The 15,928-nt window shown below is 41.1% G+C and overlaps 1 protein-coding gene across 6 annotated transcripts in view; it reads left to right on the top strand.

Annotated features, from left to right (window-relative positions):
• The first annotated feature begins 1,208 nt into the window (after positions 1–1,208).
• Positions 1,209–15,928, top strand: part of NOSTRIN (nitric oxide synthase trafficking) — a 60,290-nt gene continuing 45,570 nt past the window's right edge. For 4 of the 6 annotated variants that reach the window (XM_019458584.2, XM_019458575.2, XM_019458556.2 and 1 more), the window contains exons 1-2: positions 1,209–1,340; positions 10,430–10,515. In XM_019458584.2, coding sequence (XP_019314129.1) covers positions 1,314–1,340; positions 10,430–10,515 — 113 coding nt within the window. In that variant the 5' untranslated portion in view covers positions 1,209–1,313. The remainder of the gene's footprint in view (positions 1,341–10,429; positions 10,516–15,928) is intronic. The other 2 variants (XM_019458612.2, XM_019458601.2) reach the window with 1 other exon arrangement.

Genomic DNA, 15,928 nt, shown 5'->3' with positions numbered 1-15,928 from the left:
TCTTCCAGGATGCCAAGTGGCCTCCTCTAATTCTAACCCCTAGGTTGCCACTGCTCCATGTTGTAACCTCCAGGGGTAAAGTTCTTTGGGACAAGATAAGGGGAGAGCTTTGTCAGGTATGTGAAGGGTGGTCCCTGACCACAGACTGCTCTTCTCCATCTGACTGATTGCAAGGCAGCTTCTCTTCCCTCAGGGTCCCCTTCCTCATCATTTGTGATTTCTAGCGACTTTGAACGGAGCCTGCACACCTGGGGCAGATGAATAGAGCTTGCCCACCCAGGCGGCTCTGAAAGGTTCCCCTGGGCTCTCCTGATGGAGTTCCTTTCTGACTGGGGGCCTGCCAGCCACACCAAAGCTGCCCACAGCCCAGCAAACAGCTACCACAAGGCAACAGGCCAGTAGCTGGAAATCTACGGATTGACAGCTGGGTGCGGAGAAAGCGATAAACGATAAGTTGTTGATTGATTTCTAGTTCTGTTTACCCTTTTGAGTAATAAAAAACAAAAAAAAAAGTGAGGGTGAATGTACGAAACTTCTTCTTAACTTGATAGATTAGCCTCCTGGGCTGGAGGTGAGGGTTGGGTTGGGTAAGGCCCTGTGAGGTAGTTCACGTGGGTCCTGCTCCCTGATGACCTTTTCTAGACATTTTCCCACTACAGTCATAGTTATGTGGGTGTGGTCCTAATTGTTTGGTACCTGACCTTGGGGTGATTTGGGGCAGGGGAATATTGACTTGGTGTGTGACTTAGATAAAGGGAGTGGTTAAGGGTCTGGGCTCAGGATTGGTCAATTTGCATATCAAAGTCACAAGCAAGTCGTTTGCTATCTCTAGGAATTAGCTCACCCTAAGATGGCCAGGCCCTCCTCAAGTCTGAAAGGCCCCTACATGCCAAAGTATGGTAAAATACAGAAACTTAAAAAAATATATGTGATAAACACAGCAGGCTGGGAGAATATGCATCCTCCATATCTGCCCTGAACACCCGAATTCTCAAGACACTTGACAGCTTCTGGGCCTTCCCTCAAGGCCACACATCTTAGGACTCAGCATTCTGTCCTCTACGTATTTACAAAAGTCATTCGTAGCACCTCAGTCCAGCTCTCTTGTCCCAGAGCAGTTCTTTGCTTTTCCAGGAAACCAACGGGATGAAAGTCTAGGGCCGGGACTTCCTCCTCAGGGTGTTTGACCAGGACTGACGTACTCTAGGCCCTTTGAATATGGGAAGTTCCGGACACACCCAACCTTGACTGTAGTTTCTTGAATGCTGAATGCTGGAACTTAGGTAGAAGGACAGAAGCAAAAACATTTCAATATGAGGGACCCACTGACAGATTGTTCGGTGAGTAGCTCAGTGTGGTTTTGCGCCTGTGTGTGAGAGGGTGGCCTTAGAGGGATATGTTTATATATTAATGGGTTTTAACTTAAGAAATCTGAGACGTTTGGAAGACAAACATGTTAGATACTGGCTGTGATACAAAAGTCTTGTGGCTTTTCTTTGGTTCGATTTAAAAGACAGTGCTTTCTAACAAGTGACGGGTCAAGGTAATAGTCATCTTTTATTCTCATATTGTTGGAAAGATTTGGAGTGGGTATAGCATCATATTTGCTTGCAGATGGTGGCTGTTTGGAAAGCATTCGTAAGATATACACCGACGGTGCCAACATCGTGTGTAGAGTGGCTACCCAAACACTCAGAATCTGCAGCTGATTTGGGGTTCTGAGAATGCAGTAGGGTGGAGGGCTTTGGCATATTTTCCTGTATCATTTAGAGTCAATAACTGCAAGACGTGCAAGAGGAAGGATGGGCTCCCCACGCTGCCTGCCCTACGGTGGTTCTCAAACAGGCTTCCCAACATGTTTGTTTAGTCCTGGGGAGCATTACCAAACAGAAGATTGGCCAAAAGTCCGAGGACAGTGTGAGGTCATTAGCAGCAATTTAGGAAATAAGGAGCAATTAAAATAAGGTGTGTGAGGGGGGTAGGGGGTATATATGCTCTGAACAGAAAATAATCAAGAATCATCAGCGTGTTAGCCCAATAAATGATGCCAAAAAACTGAAATTGGTGACATCGGAAGCAAGGGGTTACGTTCATTCATCCCGCAAGTATTTTATCAAAAAACAAAACAAAACAAAAACCACCAACAATAACAAACTGGATAAACAGATAAATGAGGGCTGTAATAAAGCCATAAAGAAAAAAAAAGCAACAGGGGCTCCTGGGTGGCTCAGTCGGTTAAGCGTCTGACTTGGTTTTGGCTCAGGTCATAGTCTCAAGTTTCTTGAGTTCGAGCCCCACGTCAGACTCTGTGCTGACAGTGCAGAGCCTGCTTGGGATTCTCTCTCTCTCCTTCTCTCTCTGCCCCTCCCCTGCTTGCTCTCTCTGTCTCTCTTGAAATGAATAAACATAAGAAAATTTTTTAAAATAAATAAAAAAGAAAAAAGCAACAGAATTAACGGTTTCATTGTTGTTTATTCAATGGACAGAGCACAGGCTTAGAGCAGATGGAGCCGTAAGTGCTATGCCACAAAATGAGTTCATGAATCAGATGAGCTAAATGACACGAAGTCATAATAGCTAGTAATATTATTAGTGATGATGTAATAGCAGATTCTACTTACTTTTACTCTTTTAAATGCAAAAGTAAGTATGTGTCTAATGTAAAAACAAAAATTCCAACAGTATGGTTGTATATAGATTTTAAGACTGAAAATTCCCCCCTTTAATAAGCATGCATATAATTTTAAAATATGTTTTAATAAAGGTATATCAATATAATGTTTCCTTTGCAATCCTATGTTACTTTATCTAATGCATTTAAAAATATTCTGAGTAAAATATAGATTTCACAAGACTGCCAAAGGGACCCATAATACAAAAATATTTTAAAATCTCTTTTGTTGGGGCACCTGGGTGGCCTAATCGGTTAAGCGTCTGACTTCGGCTCAGGTCATGATCTCACGGCTCGTGACTTCGAACCCCGCATCGGGCTCTGTGCTGACAGCTTGGAGCCTGGAGCCTGGAGCCTGCTTCAGATTCTGTGTCTCCCTGTCTCTCAAAAATAAATAAAAATTTTTAAAAATAAAAAAAAAATCTCTTCTGTTAAGTTCATGCTCCAATGGGCAAGATAGGCTAATAACTGGGCTATTCAACATCAGACAGCTTAGTCAGTATCCATGCTCAAAAATGGGCTAAATATTGTGTAGGCTCTTAACCAATCTTAAGAGTGTCAAAATTTATTTGAAGAAGGTTTTTTTTTTTTTTTTTTTTTTTTTTAAGTTCTGGTTTTGAAAAGGAACAGAATTGGCTCTGGGCCTTAAGGTCTTGAAGTTTACAAGTTTAGCTTCTACACCTACAAAAAAAAAAAAAAATACCAAGTGAAGTCATTTTCAAATCTATGTACAAGGAAGTGGATAGAATCAAATTGTCTCCAAATGAAATAATCCAATTATTTTTAAAAAGCAGCACCTTCTTATGAAATAATACCATAGAGATAGATCATGGGCAAATAACAAGCTATAACCAAGTTTATATTTTTATCCACTCCTGTGGTATCCAGGTCGGGACCTGTCAAATCAGGCATTCTGGGCTTCACCTAGTCTGTCCCTTCCCTTAACATCATCAGCTATTGAAACAGTACCAGGCTGTGGGACTGCTCCTTTAATCTGGCTTAGATGCCAATCTGAGCTTTCTATCTCAGTGGCTCTGCCTGGGTCATGGGATATTAACTGGCACTAAGACAGAAGATACAGGTACAATGGCCCATGGCTTCTGTGGGATTCTGGTTCTTCACAGATATAAGGAAGCAGGTTGGGTCTGGCATAGATGTCCTATGGCCCACAGCATCCCTGGTGTACACATCGAGATACGTGATATGCCATCCACGTTTCATAGGCTGCTGTTTCCTCATCTGTAGAGTAAGAGGAAGATAGGATGGAGTAGACTATGTTCTTTAATGTTCTATATCTCATAATTTATGATGGTGTGCCATGGGGATTCCAAATGTTACCCAGGTAATCCCTTAGAGGGACAGTGGTTTGAAATATGATCCCCCATGAATCAAGATTCACATGAAATCAGTAGCACGGTGCCTGTCATATGAAAGACATCCAACAAAACTTACCTGATTAAATATAAGTGGAATATCATAGTTTATTTGACCTATGAGGACGCCACTGTCCAAAAAGTTTCCATACTGCCATCTACAATACAAATGGACTATTCTCGAATAACTGAATTTAACCTTAATCATTCAAATTGTAGAAAGTCAGAAAGAGCTGCTAGTCCAGGGTTGATACAGTGCATTTAGAAGTTATCTAATTATGTCATGTGCCAATTGCTTTGATTATTGCATTTTTTTGTAATGACAGCATTTATACAACAGAATTTGCTTACAAATGCTGGGCAAAAATATTTTTGTAAAGACTGAATAGGAGGGGCATCTGGGTAGCTCAGCAGGTTAAGCATCGGACTCTTGATTTCTGCTCAGGTCATGATGTCTCAGTCGGTCGTGGGATTGAGTCCTGTGATGGACTCTGAGCTGACAGGCTCTCTCTCAAAATAAATAAATAAATGAAGAGGAAAAAAAAAAAAGACTGAATGGGAAATGCCTGTGTGTACTAGTTGTGTTGTGAAGGGATTTTTTTAGGGGCTTAGAAATGTCCCAGATATTCTACCACTAGCCTGGACTCCCTTTATCAGGAAAAAAACACATAACTTTTTTCCTAGGGATTCATGAGCCCTAGGAGAGACAACATGTTAATAAAAATTCATATGGAGATGTAAGATCGATAGCAGGTCTTTTCCTGGAATGAATATTTGGTAGGGTTGGAGTATTTGAAAGCTCAACTGGATGGGAAAAGAACACCAAAACTTCACCTCCTGTACGACTGTGAGTAGAGAAAACCCTTCTTGTACTGGTTGATGACATTACGAAGCCATTTGTGCTGATCATAGCACTTAAAGGTAACTATTACTCCGAGTAAACTTAGTGTTATTATACTGATAAGCTATTTATAAATATATTTATTTCTTTTTTTTTTTTTTAATTTTTTTTTCAACGTTTTTTATTTATTTTTGGGACAGAGAGAGACAGAGCATGAACGGGGGAGGGGCAGAGAGAGAGGGAGACACAGAATCGGAAGCAGGCTCCAGGCTCCGAGCCATCAGCCCAGAGCCTGACGTGGGGCTCGAACTCACGGACCGCGAGATCGTGACCTGGCTGAAGTCGGACGCTTAACCGACTGCGCCACCCAGGCGCCCCTAAATATATTTATTTCTGAAGGTTTCTCTAATTGATTGGCTCACCTAATATTTCTAATCACAGTTCTGCCCCTAACTAATGAAGTTATTTTCAGCTCTTTGGCATTTCACTATAAAATAAAAGGATTAGATGTTAATGATTTTCAAGCTATGCTCCATGGAATCCCTTCAGTGGTCTCTCTGGTGCATTAGAGTGGAGTGGGAAGGAGAGAGGCGGGATAGGAAAGGGAGAGCCAAAGCCAAGGTCAAGAGATTTCATACACTCAAAGCAGATATGTTCCAAGGTTTTCTGATCACACACACACACACACACACACGCACGACAAGATGGTCCTGGGTTCCACTTTGACATTTATGCAAGTCTGCTTTTCACAGATTTTTGTCTTTAAGTTTCAGTGGATGGGACATGATGAAAGGTACAGAATCACTGTTTCCAAAGAAGGGGTTGTGCTGAAATAATGGAAGTATTCTTAGCTATTCTTTTATTTACCGATACCACCTTTATCTCATGTAGATCAGGGTTTGTCAGGGAGTGTCTGGTACATTGCATGTAGGGTTAGAGATAAAAAATCTCTCCATTGCTGTAATAAGAAGAACATCCTGTTGTCACCTGATCACTAAGTTAACAACAACACAATGTATTCAGGAGCTTTTGAACTAGTGTGTGCCTGGGCATCCTGGAGTTTAGTGAATGGGTTATAAGTGTACCTGAGACATGAATCTCGGCAACCCTAAAACTGGCAGGATGTGGTTGGGGGACAGAGCTCATGGGCCAATTTCCTCTGCCTGGAACAACTTCGCTCATTTACCACGCTGTCCTAGTACAAATAGCATTTTCTAGATGTGTCATAATGTGAAAACAGTTAGGAAGTACCAGTCTATTAAATAACAGGAAATCATCTTCCAAAATCCTGGCAGCTGCAGCATCGATTGAAGCATAAGATGTGCTTCGTTTGAGCAGCCTCTTGCTTTAACAAGTCGAGTTTGAATGCCTTTGGAAAAGACAGAAACTCCCCACTTTCTCATAGTCTCCCTGACTCCCTCCAAAAACAATTGAGCTTTGAATCAATGGTTTAGAAACATTTAAGGCTGTCTGGCCTCCTAGAACTGGTCCTCTGGAGATAGTATTTAAAAAACATGTCTTGGAGAGTTTTGATGGCTTGATAAATTTGGGAAATTGAGCAGCCCCTGCAGCCCAGCACATAAAAATTCTCAACTGGTTCTGCTCATTTCCACTTTGGTTAGGGGCAAGATTTCCCCTCCATGCTCCCATCCTCATACATGGGGTCCAAAGTATCCTATTCTCTCCCCAGGTCTGCTAGATGCAGACTCCTCAGGTGATGGGGCTGGTGTGGGCCCATCACCTGGGACACCCCATCTCAGAGTCCCTTCCTTGCACTCCTGGCCCTCCTGATGGGAGGTTCTTCTCATGTTGCTCTGAAACCTCCAAATTCCTCCAGTCTACATCTCTGCTCTGTCTTTTCCCAGCCCCAGCCCCAGCCTCCTAATGTTTCAGAGCAAGAAAACTCACTCTGCAAGCACCCATTCAAATCTTTCTCTCTTGCACTGGCGTTTTTGCTGGGTCTTTGTTTCTGCTTTGCTGTGGGCTGGAGAGAGAAGCAGACAGGACATTACATTAAAAACTTACAATTTAATATTGTGAGATATTTCTAAGTAAATCAAATAAGAAAGCTACAGGACTTAGAAAGAAAATCATAAAATTTTATTGAACATAAAATAAGATTTGAACACACAAAAAGACTTACTATGTCCTTGGATGGGAGGTCTAAATACCATAAAAAAGTCAATTTCCCCAAATTGATATATTTATGTAATGACATTCCAATTAGGATTCCAACAGGGACTTTTTAAAAAAAAAAATGTAATTAGATAAATCCTCATATGCAAGAATAAATGCCCAAGTATAGCCAAAGAAATTATGAAAGGAATGAAAAAAAAAACCAGTTGTTTACAGAGAAAGCAGAAGCAAAGTGTTAAATATCTCTATAACTTAGGTAACGAGTTCCTATGTGTATCATTATTTTATGAAACATAAAAATGTTTCATAATTTAAAACAAAAAGTTTAAAGACTGTGTCTGAGTTTGAACTATGTTCAGCTGCACAGTTTAAAAGTCAAAAATAGGGGCGCCTGGGTGGCGCAGTCGGTTAAGCGTCCGACTTCAGCCAGGTCACGATCTCGCGGTCCGTGAGTTCGAGCCCCGCGTCAGGCTCTGGGCTGATGGCTCGGAGCCTGGAACCTGTTTCCGATTCTGTGTCTCCCTCTCTCTCTGCCCCTCCCCCGTTCATGCTCTGTCTCTCTCTGTCCCCAAAAACAAAACAAAACAAAAAAAACGTTGAAAAAAATAAAAGTCAAAAATAAGAGTGGCTTTTCAAAACCCCTATTATTACATTCCTCTCACACAAAGTAAGTCCAAAAGTAGAGAGTTGAGGGCTTATATGGTGGCCCCCAGGGCCATCAAGGACCCAGGCTCTTTTTCTTTTTCTACTCTACCATCTTAGTACATGGCATCTATCCTCAAGACCACCTCCTGGCCTCAGCCATCGTTTCTAAGTATAGGTATCGGGGAAGAGAAGGAAGGAAACGTCACTGAAACCTCACACAACACTTTTACCCATGCTTCCTTGGGAAACGTTTAGTCACATGGCTACATCTAAGGGAGAGACACCGAGAAAAAACTTTATGCTGGGGATATGTGCCCTGCTTCACATTTATTTATTTTCTTCTCATGATACCTATGTGTGATTTGTGGAATGTTATTTGGTAGTGTAGTAAGAAAATAAAAAGGTTAGGGGTGATTTATTGAAAACATTTAGGCAACAGAGGAGCAAGCAAAAAAGCTAAACAATCTTAAAATGCTCACTAAAACTTTCCCATTGTACCTGTAAGGGAAGGAAGGAGGCCTTATAAGATCATATCGTTCATAGACAAGTTATTTTTATAGAAATAAAAGTGGGTTGGTTGCCAAATAGTGATTTTACTCTCATGACTCAGGGGAGAATCATTTCCTCAGACATCCTACATCTGAACCTCAGCGTAGGTATGTTTTGCTTGCTCTGCAGACAGCTTAAAAATTTGTAAATTGTTTGCTACCATTGTTTTTTTAAAACTGTATTTCAGATGCCAATCCCTATGTCAGCTTTTTGGGACAGACTAGAATATCTGGCCATCCTGGGCTGCAGTCCCTTGGTCCAGAGCAGTGGGGACAGCTGTCTCTCCAGCTCGCTCTCCCCACCCTACTCCTCACTCACGCAGGCGTCTGCCCCGTGCCTGCAGACGTGTGATTTTGTCAACTTTGCTTTAGGAGTTCACAATGTCTTTATAAAGAGCTTTGCTCCCTGACTGCTGTCTTTGAGCCCGAGGTAGTTTCATTGGAGCCATTTGCTATTCCTGTGTGTTTGCCAAACCCTGCCCTGGCTCTCTGTGCTAAGTTCAGGTGAAAGGAGAACCACTGCATAAAGATAAAAGAACTTGGTACAGGGACACCTGGGTGGCTCAGTCAGTTAAGCATCCAACTTCTGCTTAGGTCATGACCTCAGAGCTTGTGAGCTCAAGCCCTGCGTTAGGCTCTGTGCTGACAGCCCGGAGCCTGGAGCCTGCTTCGGATTCTATGTCTCCATCTCTGTCTCTGCCCCTCCCATGCTTGTGCTGTCTCTCTCTTTCTCTCAAAAGTGACTACACATTAAAAAATTGTTTTAATTATATTTTAAAAAAGGAATTTGGTATCTATAGGATTGTATTTCTATATCCTAGATTTGGTTCATTCCACTCTGAAGTTCAGGACCTGGATCAGGTCCTTTCCTTTAGGTCCTTTCCTCCTCTGTGACCCCGTGTCCTCTGTTTGCTACTCTGCTAGCACACACACCAGGTGTTCCCATGACAACTGAAGGGTTGCCTTGGCCCTGAGGATTCACGTCCGTGAATCTGCCAGCTGCATAGTAGGTGCTCCCTGAATGTGAGCTCTCAAAGCCACTGGAGTGCTGGACGAGGCTGGCTCGTCGGAGGAACAAAGAGCCACAGCATGGCCCTCATTTCATACAGAACTTGCATCCTCCTCTGTAAAATCTCATTTTAAAAAATGCAATGAGGTATCACACCTCCCACATGGAAACTCTGAGGGAATGTGCTTGGGACTGTTCCACCGCCTAATGATCCACTCTGTGTCAGGACAGCTGCAGAATTCATTCACGTTTAGTTTCTTCATTTGGACACTTAAAATCTACCATCATCAATGTCTACTTTTACAAATACAATTTTCAGAGTGACTTCATGGAGTTCGAAATCAAATGACAAAATCTTTCCCATTGAATTCTTGTGTCTGTAGGCCAAATTCATATGGGAATGAATTTATAAAGATTTATTCATAAATTTGTAAAAGTTTGGTACAACAAAAATGTTCAACTCATTATTATAACATTCTTATTACTAGAGTTAGAAAAAAAATTTTTAATGTCTATTTTTGAGAGGGAGAGAGAGACAGAGCACAAGCGGGGGAGGGACAGAGAGGGAGACACAGAATCCGAAGCAGGCTCCAGGCTCTGAGCTGTTGTCAGCACAGAGCCGGGTGCGGGGCTCAAAATCATGAACCGTGAGGTCATGACCTGAGCTCAAGTCTGACGCTTAACTGACTGAGCCACCCAGGTACCTCTTTATTACTAGAGTTAAACCAGATTTAGAGGGACCAGGACACATTTTATTAGCAAGTTATTTCACTTACATATTCATATCTCATCCAAAAAAAAAAAAAAACCACATTCACTTCATGAGTTCATGGTATGGCACCCAGGAATATTATTTGGGAACTTGGGGGTCCATCACAAAATGATTACTCAGTGTACATATTTCAGAATGTACTTTTAACCATCCTGGGAAACAATAGAAGTGACAGGAAGTCAGACTTCAAAATCACCCCACTGCTGACTTGTTGCCTGGGGACAAACAAACCAGCTGTATTTTTGAAAAGTTTTGCCGAGTATTTCATACCCAGGCATAAGACACTTAATCTTTATTTTAGGAACTCATCCAAAATGTGTACCTCCCCTTAGCTTCACGATCATTTACAATGACAGTCATCATTACAGAGCAGTCTGAATTTATCGTTCTGTCTTTGAAAGTGCTCATAACCCTTCTGTGCTTTTCTTTTTCAGTATAATAAAGTGTACAAGAATCTAAAGGGGTTTTCTCAAAATGGAGAGAATTTCTGCAAGCAGGTCACATCCATTCTTCAGCAAAGGTACAAAAATGCACGTTTGCAATAAACAGTTCTTCTTTCATTGCAGCTAGCAATATGACCGGAGGAGTGATTACAAGCTGTCCTACTTTCCAGAACTCCGTGTTGTATTTTGGTACTGGAGAGATTAGTTTGAAGAGTGATTCTCCTCTATTGCACACTTATCACTTGGGTGCCATAAAAATCAGGAAACGATAGGAAGTAATTCTGCTTGCGAAGGCTCAGTCAAGTCTCTTTTGACTTCGCAGACTGAGTTTATCAACCCCCTCCTGGGGCACTCCACTGGGCCTGATGTATATGCCATTATTAGATTCCCATACTGATGGCAACTGTGAGTTTACATTTCTGTCTTCCTTACCAGGGCAGGGGCTGTATCCTATTCATCTCTTCATGTCTGGGCTTTGGACGTCCTCAGTAAATGTCTCATGAATGAAAAGTGATCATTTTCAGCATCATCTTCTCTTAATACTAGATGTGATCATGTGTAAAGTTGTTGACTATGCTAAAATGAGCACACCTAAGTCAGTCAAGAAAGTTACAGAAGTTCCTGCTTAAAATTAAAGAACCCAAGAACTGAATTGGGCCGTAAAGAGTCCTTAAGTCATTTCCCTATATCTAGACAGCTCTATAATAAGCAACCCTAAAGAGACCTCCAGAAGAGTTAAGCCTATTCTTTTAAGATACCCCATTTCAAATTTAAAGTATTGCATGTGTAGTATATATGGATCAATTGCATCCTGCATTAGTAGGACGAGAGCAAATAAGAATATTAGCTTTATCAGGAACAATCAGTAAGTCCAGGGAAAGATAAAGGAAAGCTCAAATAGGCAGTTATTAAAAAAACAAAAACAAAACAAGCAAACAAATAAACAAAACACATGTTTGTCAAATGGAGTCAAAAAGAAAAAAATTTAAAATAAGTTACTTATATCTTAATAGCCAATTGCTTTGATTCTGAGAGGAACAGGGAGGAACAATCTGGGAGGGAATTTCTTCTTTAAGAAAATATTTATTTTTTTAGTCTCAAAAAATTATTTAAAATGGGACCAGTTAGCTATTGTACAAATTCAACCCATTACCTAGATTAGAAAGCACCCCCCTCCTGCAGATTGGGAAGGATCTATACATATTTTAGCCATGCATGTGACCTGGATTAAAGTCCTCTGGGCCTTGATTATTTGGTGTCCCTGTGTTCAAAATTAGTGCCCCGTAGACAGCAATGAAGACAGAAGGCAGGTGATAAATAATGCTTGGCAAATGGACTTAAGAATGAATGGAATAAATATGGGGGAATCAGTGCTCCGAACTGTCTTGTTTTTCCCTGTCCAGGTCACTCCAAACCTCCACGCTGCCACAGACACATCTACTTTATATACAATCACAACCTTCATTTCTTACCTCGGTCTCTCAGAGTTGCTTCCTAGGGCTACTATCCTTCCCAGAGTTATTCACATGCAAAGCCTTCCACCCATAGGTTCTAGAGCAGCAAACAAGCTCCAAAGAAGAAGAAACACTTGGGTAGCTAAGAATGTTTCTCTCCATAGTTTTACCTTCCTATGGAGTGGAAATTAGAATTTGAAGATCTAAAGAACAGCACTGGTTAGCAAAATTACTAGCAATTTTCTGGGATAAAAACTGCATAGCATACATATGAGAGGGGAATCTAATGTTTACCTTGACTGGAGAAATTATGCTAGAAATTACCTTGACTGGAGAAATTATGCATAAATTAGGTCATTTATGCAATAGATGCTTTCCTGGACATTTTTGTAAAGCTGAACTTATACAACAATTAAATAATTTCTCATTAACCAAGATGCCATTTGAGTTGCTTTATATTTACTCCTGATAAATGTGCTTTTGGCAATGTCTCCTCACACCTGAACTTCTGGTTCTCCTTCCTCGGCTCACTTGTTTGATCATGTAATTAACCTGAAGGATGTTCACCCACACTAAAAGAGTAGGTATTTGGAGACATTTTTCTAACAAGCTTTCTTTTTTTTTTTTTTTTTTTTCAGACACAAACTTTCTATTAATCTTTGAATATGTAACACATTGTGTTCTTTTCCATCTATATTTCTATATATTAGCTGGCAAATACAGAGTCCACTTCACTTGTTAGAATTGGGTTTTTTTTCCTCCATGGGGAGTGATTCCGAAGTCACTAACTCTTCCTATAAGGTATTTGAACTGAGTTGACATAATAATCATAACAAAAGGAGGAATGGTCACAACATAATTGGTACTATACTTGCCTTACCCTTTCCATTCTGAGAAATCAGTATTTATTACCTTAGATACACAAAAGATAAGAGCTAGGCCATCAGCCATCCTTGTAAATGGGTAGAGTTATTATATATAAGTCAATGATACCTTTCCCCTGTATTAGAAAAATACCTGGAAAGCCAATACTCTTTTCAAGATTTTATTTATTTATTTATTTATTTACTTACTTACTGACTGACTTACTTGAGACAGCAAGCATGAGCAGGGGAGAGGCAAAGGGAGAGAGAGAGAGAATCCCTAGCAGGCTTGGGGCCCCATACCACAACTCTGTATAAAAACTATTCAGTTACTTAGAGTATAGACAAGTAGTGAGACACCCCATTAGACAAGTAAATGGTACTCCTGGAACACGTATAGTAGGCATTCTCTGTGAAGGTTATGACATAGAAAATTATGAAGACAAATCCAGTGGCCAGGATAATAAAAGATTTAGTGAGGAAGCATATGGGACTTCTTAGGACTAAAGGTATATCAGTCATATAAAATACATTCAGTAAATACTTGTAGATTGAAAGAATAAATGAATGCAAGATGGTTAAAGGTTTCTTTCTTTTTAATTTTTTTTTGTTTTTTAGAGAAAGAGAGAGAGAGAGCATGAGCAGAGGAGGGGCAGAGGGAGCAGGGGGGAAGGGGGATAGAGAATCTTAAGCAGGCTTCACACAAAACATGAAGCCCAGTACAGGGCTCTGTTTCAAGACCTTGAGATCACGACCTGAGCCGAAATCAAGAGTTGAACGCTTAAGGGACTGAGCCACCCAGATGCCCTTATTTTATCATTATGCCTACATTACTAGAACAAGGTCTTTACTGTCCTTGGATTTTTAACAATTCCAGACACCTTGCTTACGAATACATTGGAATGTGTTTCCGCATGGCAGTTCCACATTAGCACATGGCTACAAGAGACAGCATCACAATCAAGCTTTAAGTCCAGATAAATGCTTCATTTCCAAGCTCAGCTGCCTACCAATTTGTTCTAATTGGTGGTGATAGAAAAGTGCAGTTATTATTAAAACATCATTTTGCCTGGCAATTCTGCAATTCATGGTCATGCTTAACTTCTTTTATCCAATTAGCAGCATCAGTTTCCCCCTTTTTTTTTTTTTTTTTTTTTTTTTTTGTAGTAGCAACTCTGATTTAGCCAGAAACACACAGTAGCTCCTGACATGCCTAAGGTCAAAGTCATCAGGTTCACTTTAACACAATTACAGATCGGACTTAAAGGACAAAGGCACATTCCCCAAAACTGTTTATGAATGTTTGGTCCCCTGCACCCTCACAGCTAGGGCTCAAACAGGCTTTCATGGGAAAATCAATTGTTCTCTGTAAGGAAGCTTCAGGGCAGGTTTTCAAATGGCAAGTGCCACTGGTCTGGACATTAAAATAAATAAATAAATAAAAAGAAAGAAAGAAAATAATGAAACAAAGAAATAAGTATAGTTGGTCATTGTTCCATCCACGATTCATTGCAGATGCTGTCAACAAAGGCATAAATGATTGAAATGAAAATATTGATAAATCCTAAACTTTTCTACTCTGCCCATGGCCTGAGTGATCTTCTATGGCTTCAGCTCTTTTTTGCATATTGGTGACTCATACATTTATATTACCAGGCAATATGTCTTATCTGTACTCCAAGCCATACATCTGACACTCTATTGGGCATTTCCACCTGGGTGTCCCATGCAACCACAAAGTCAGCCTATTCAAAACAAAGTTTATCAGCTTTTCCCCAAAGTGGATACTCCTGGATGTTTTACCATGGTGACTGGGACCTCTGCCCACCCAATTAAGCCCAATTATCTGGGAGTCACCCATGACCCTTCTTCTTTCTCACCTCATGACCAGATCTTCATGTTTCTCTCTTTTAAGCACCTGTTATACCCATAGCTTTCTTATCATTTCATGGCCTCTGTCATTGTTCTGGGGGGAAAAAAAAATCTCTTAACCTATTCTTCGTCTAGGAGTACTGCCTTGAAGTTGTGCAGTTTGTACACTGCATAAAAGCACCTGCAGGGGCTGCGTGAAAGCAGAAATCTAACCCACTCTCCACCCTCGAGCCTTGCACCTTGGCTCCGAGCTGTGCCTTTTCAAAGAATCTCCTTTTTCTAATGCAAGCAAAGTTATCTCAACTAGGGAGCTGGCAAGGGCTCTGCCCCTATCTCTCTAACACATCTTTCACTCTGTGACCACGACCCTGTTTAAGACTCTTCAAAGGCTTCCATGACCTTTAGTATAAAATTCAGCCCTCATAGCATTTTATAAAAGGGCCTTTGAGATCTGGGCCCTGCCTCCTTATCCAATTTGTCTCCCTCCATCTACCCATGACCCCCACCCCTCTTCATCTAAAGAACCACTGGTAGTCACAACTCCACCTTGTGTCCTTGCCACCCCTCCTACCAACTCCCACCCGCCCTGATGGATCCCTGAATTTGTGCATACTGTATCCTATGTCTGTTAGACACTTCTTCACCTTGGTTACCAGCCTGCATTCAATAGATCTCCAAGATTCAGCTATCCCACTCATGTGAGCCTTCCCTGACTCCAGTTCCATCTCAAAATGGTACTCCTCAGGGATGCGGAGAACTTATCTCTGCTCTAGATCCTACTACTCTACACTGTTACAGTCTGTTCACTTGCCTGTCTCTTCCACTGGAGGCTGACCTCCTTGAGAGTCTCTGTATCCCATGTGACCAGCACAGAGCCTAGAATAGAGCAAGCGTTCAACAGATGTTTACTGAGTGAATGAATGTGTCAGTGTAGGAGTGACTTTAGGCAGTCCTATCTTTTAAGAAGTTCAAGTTAGGCTATTTCTGAGAAGCAATAAATAAATGTGTGAAAGAAATTTACTTACATGGTATATAGATTATTTTGAACAAAAAGCTAGACAAGAATGACGAAACACTGAAGATACCATTTGTCCAGCACAATCTACAGATCAGGCACTGTGTTAGATATGTCTTATACTTGGTGTCTTTCACTTTTTTAATTCTCACAGCTCAATGCAATGTGACCATACTCTCACTCATTCATAATATAGAGATGGGGATGTGGAAAAAAAGATACATTTTGATTTCTACCCAGCTCAACACACGCTGGGTGTGAGGGCATCTGGCCACCGGGCACTGCC

The sequence above is a fragment of the Panthera pardus genome, unplaced genomic scaffold, assembly GCF_024362965.1.
Source record: "Panthera pardus isolate Hobbes unplaced genomic scaffold, ASM2436296v1 HiC_scaffold_10, whole genome shotgun sequence".
Classification (NCBI taxonomy): Eukaryota; Metazoa; Chordata; class Mammalia; order Carnivora; family Felidae; genus Panthera; species Panthera pardus.
This window is presented reverse-complemented; position numbering and strand designations above follow the sequence as displayed.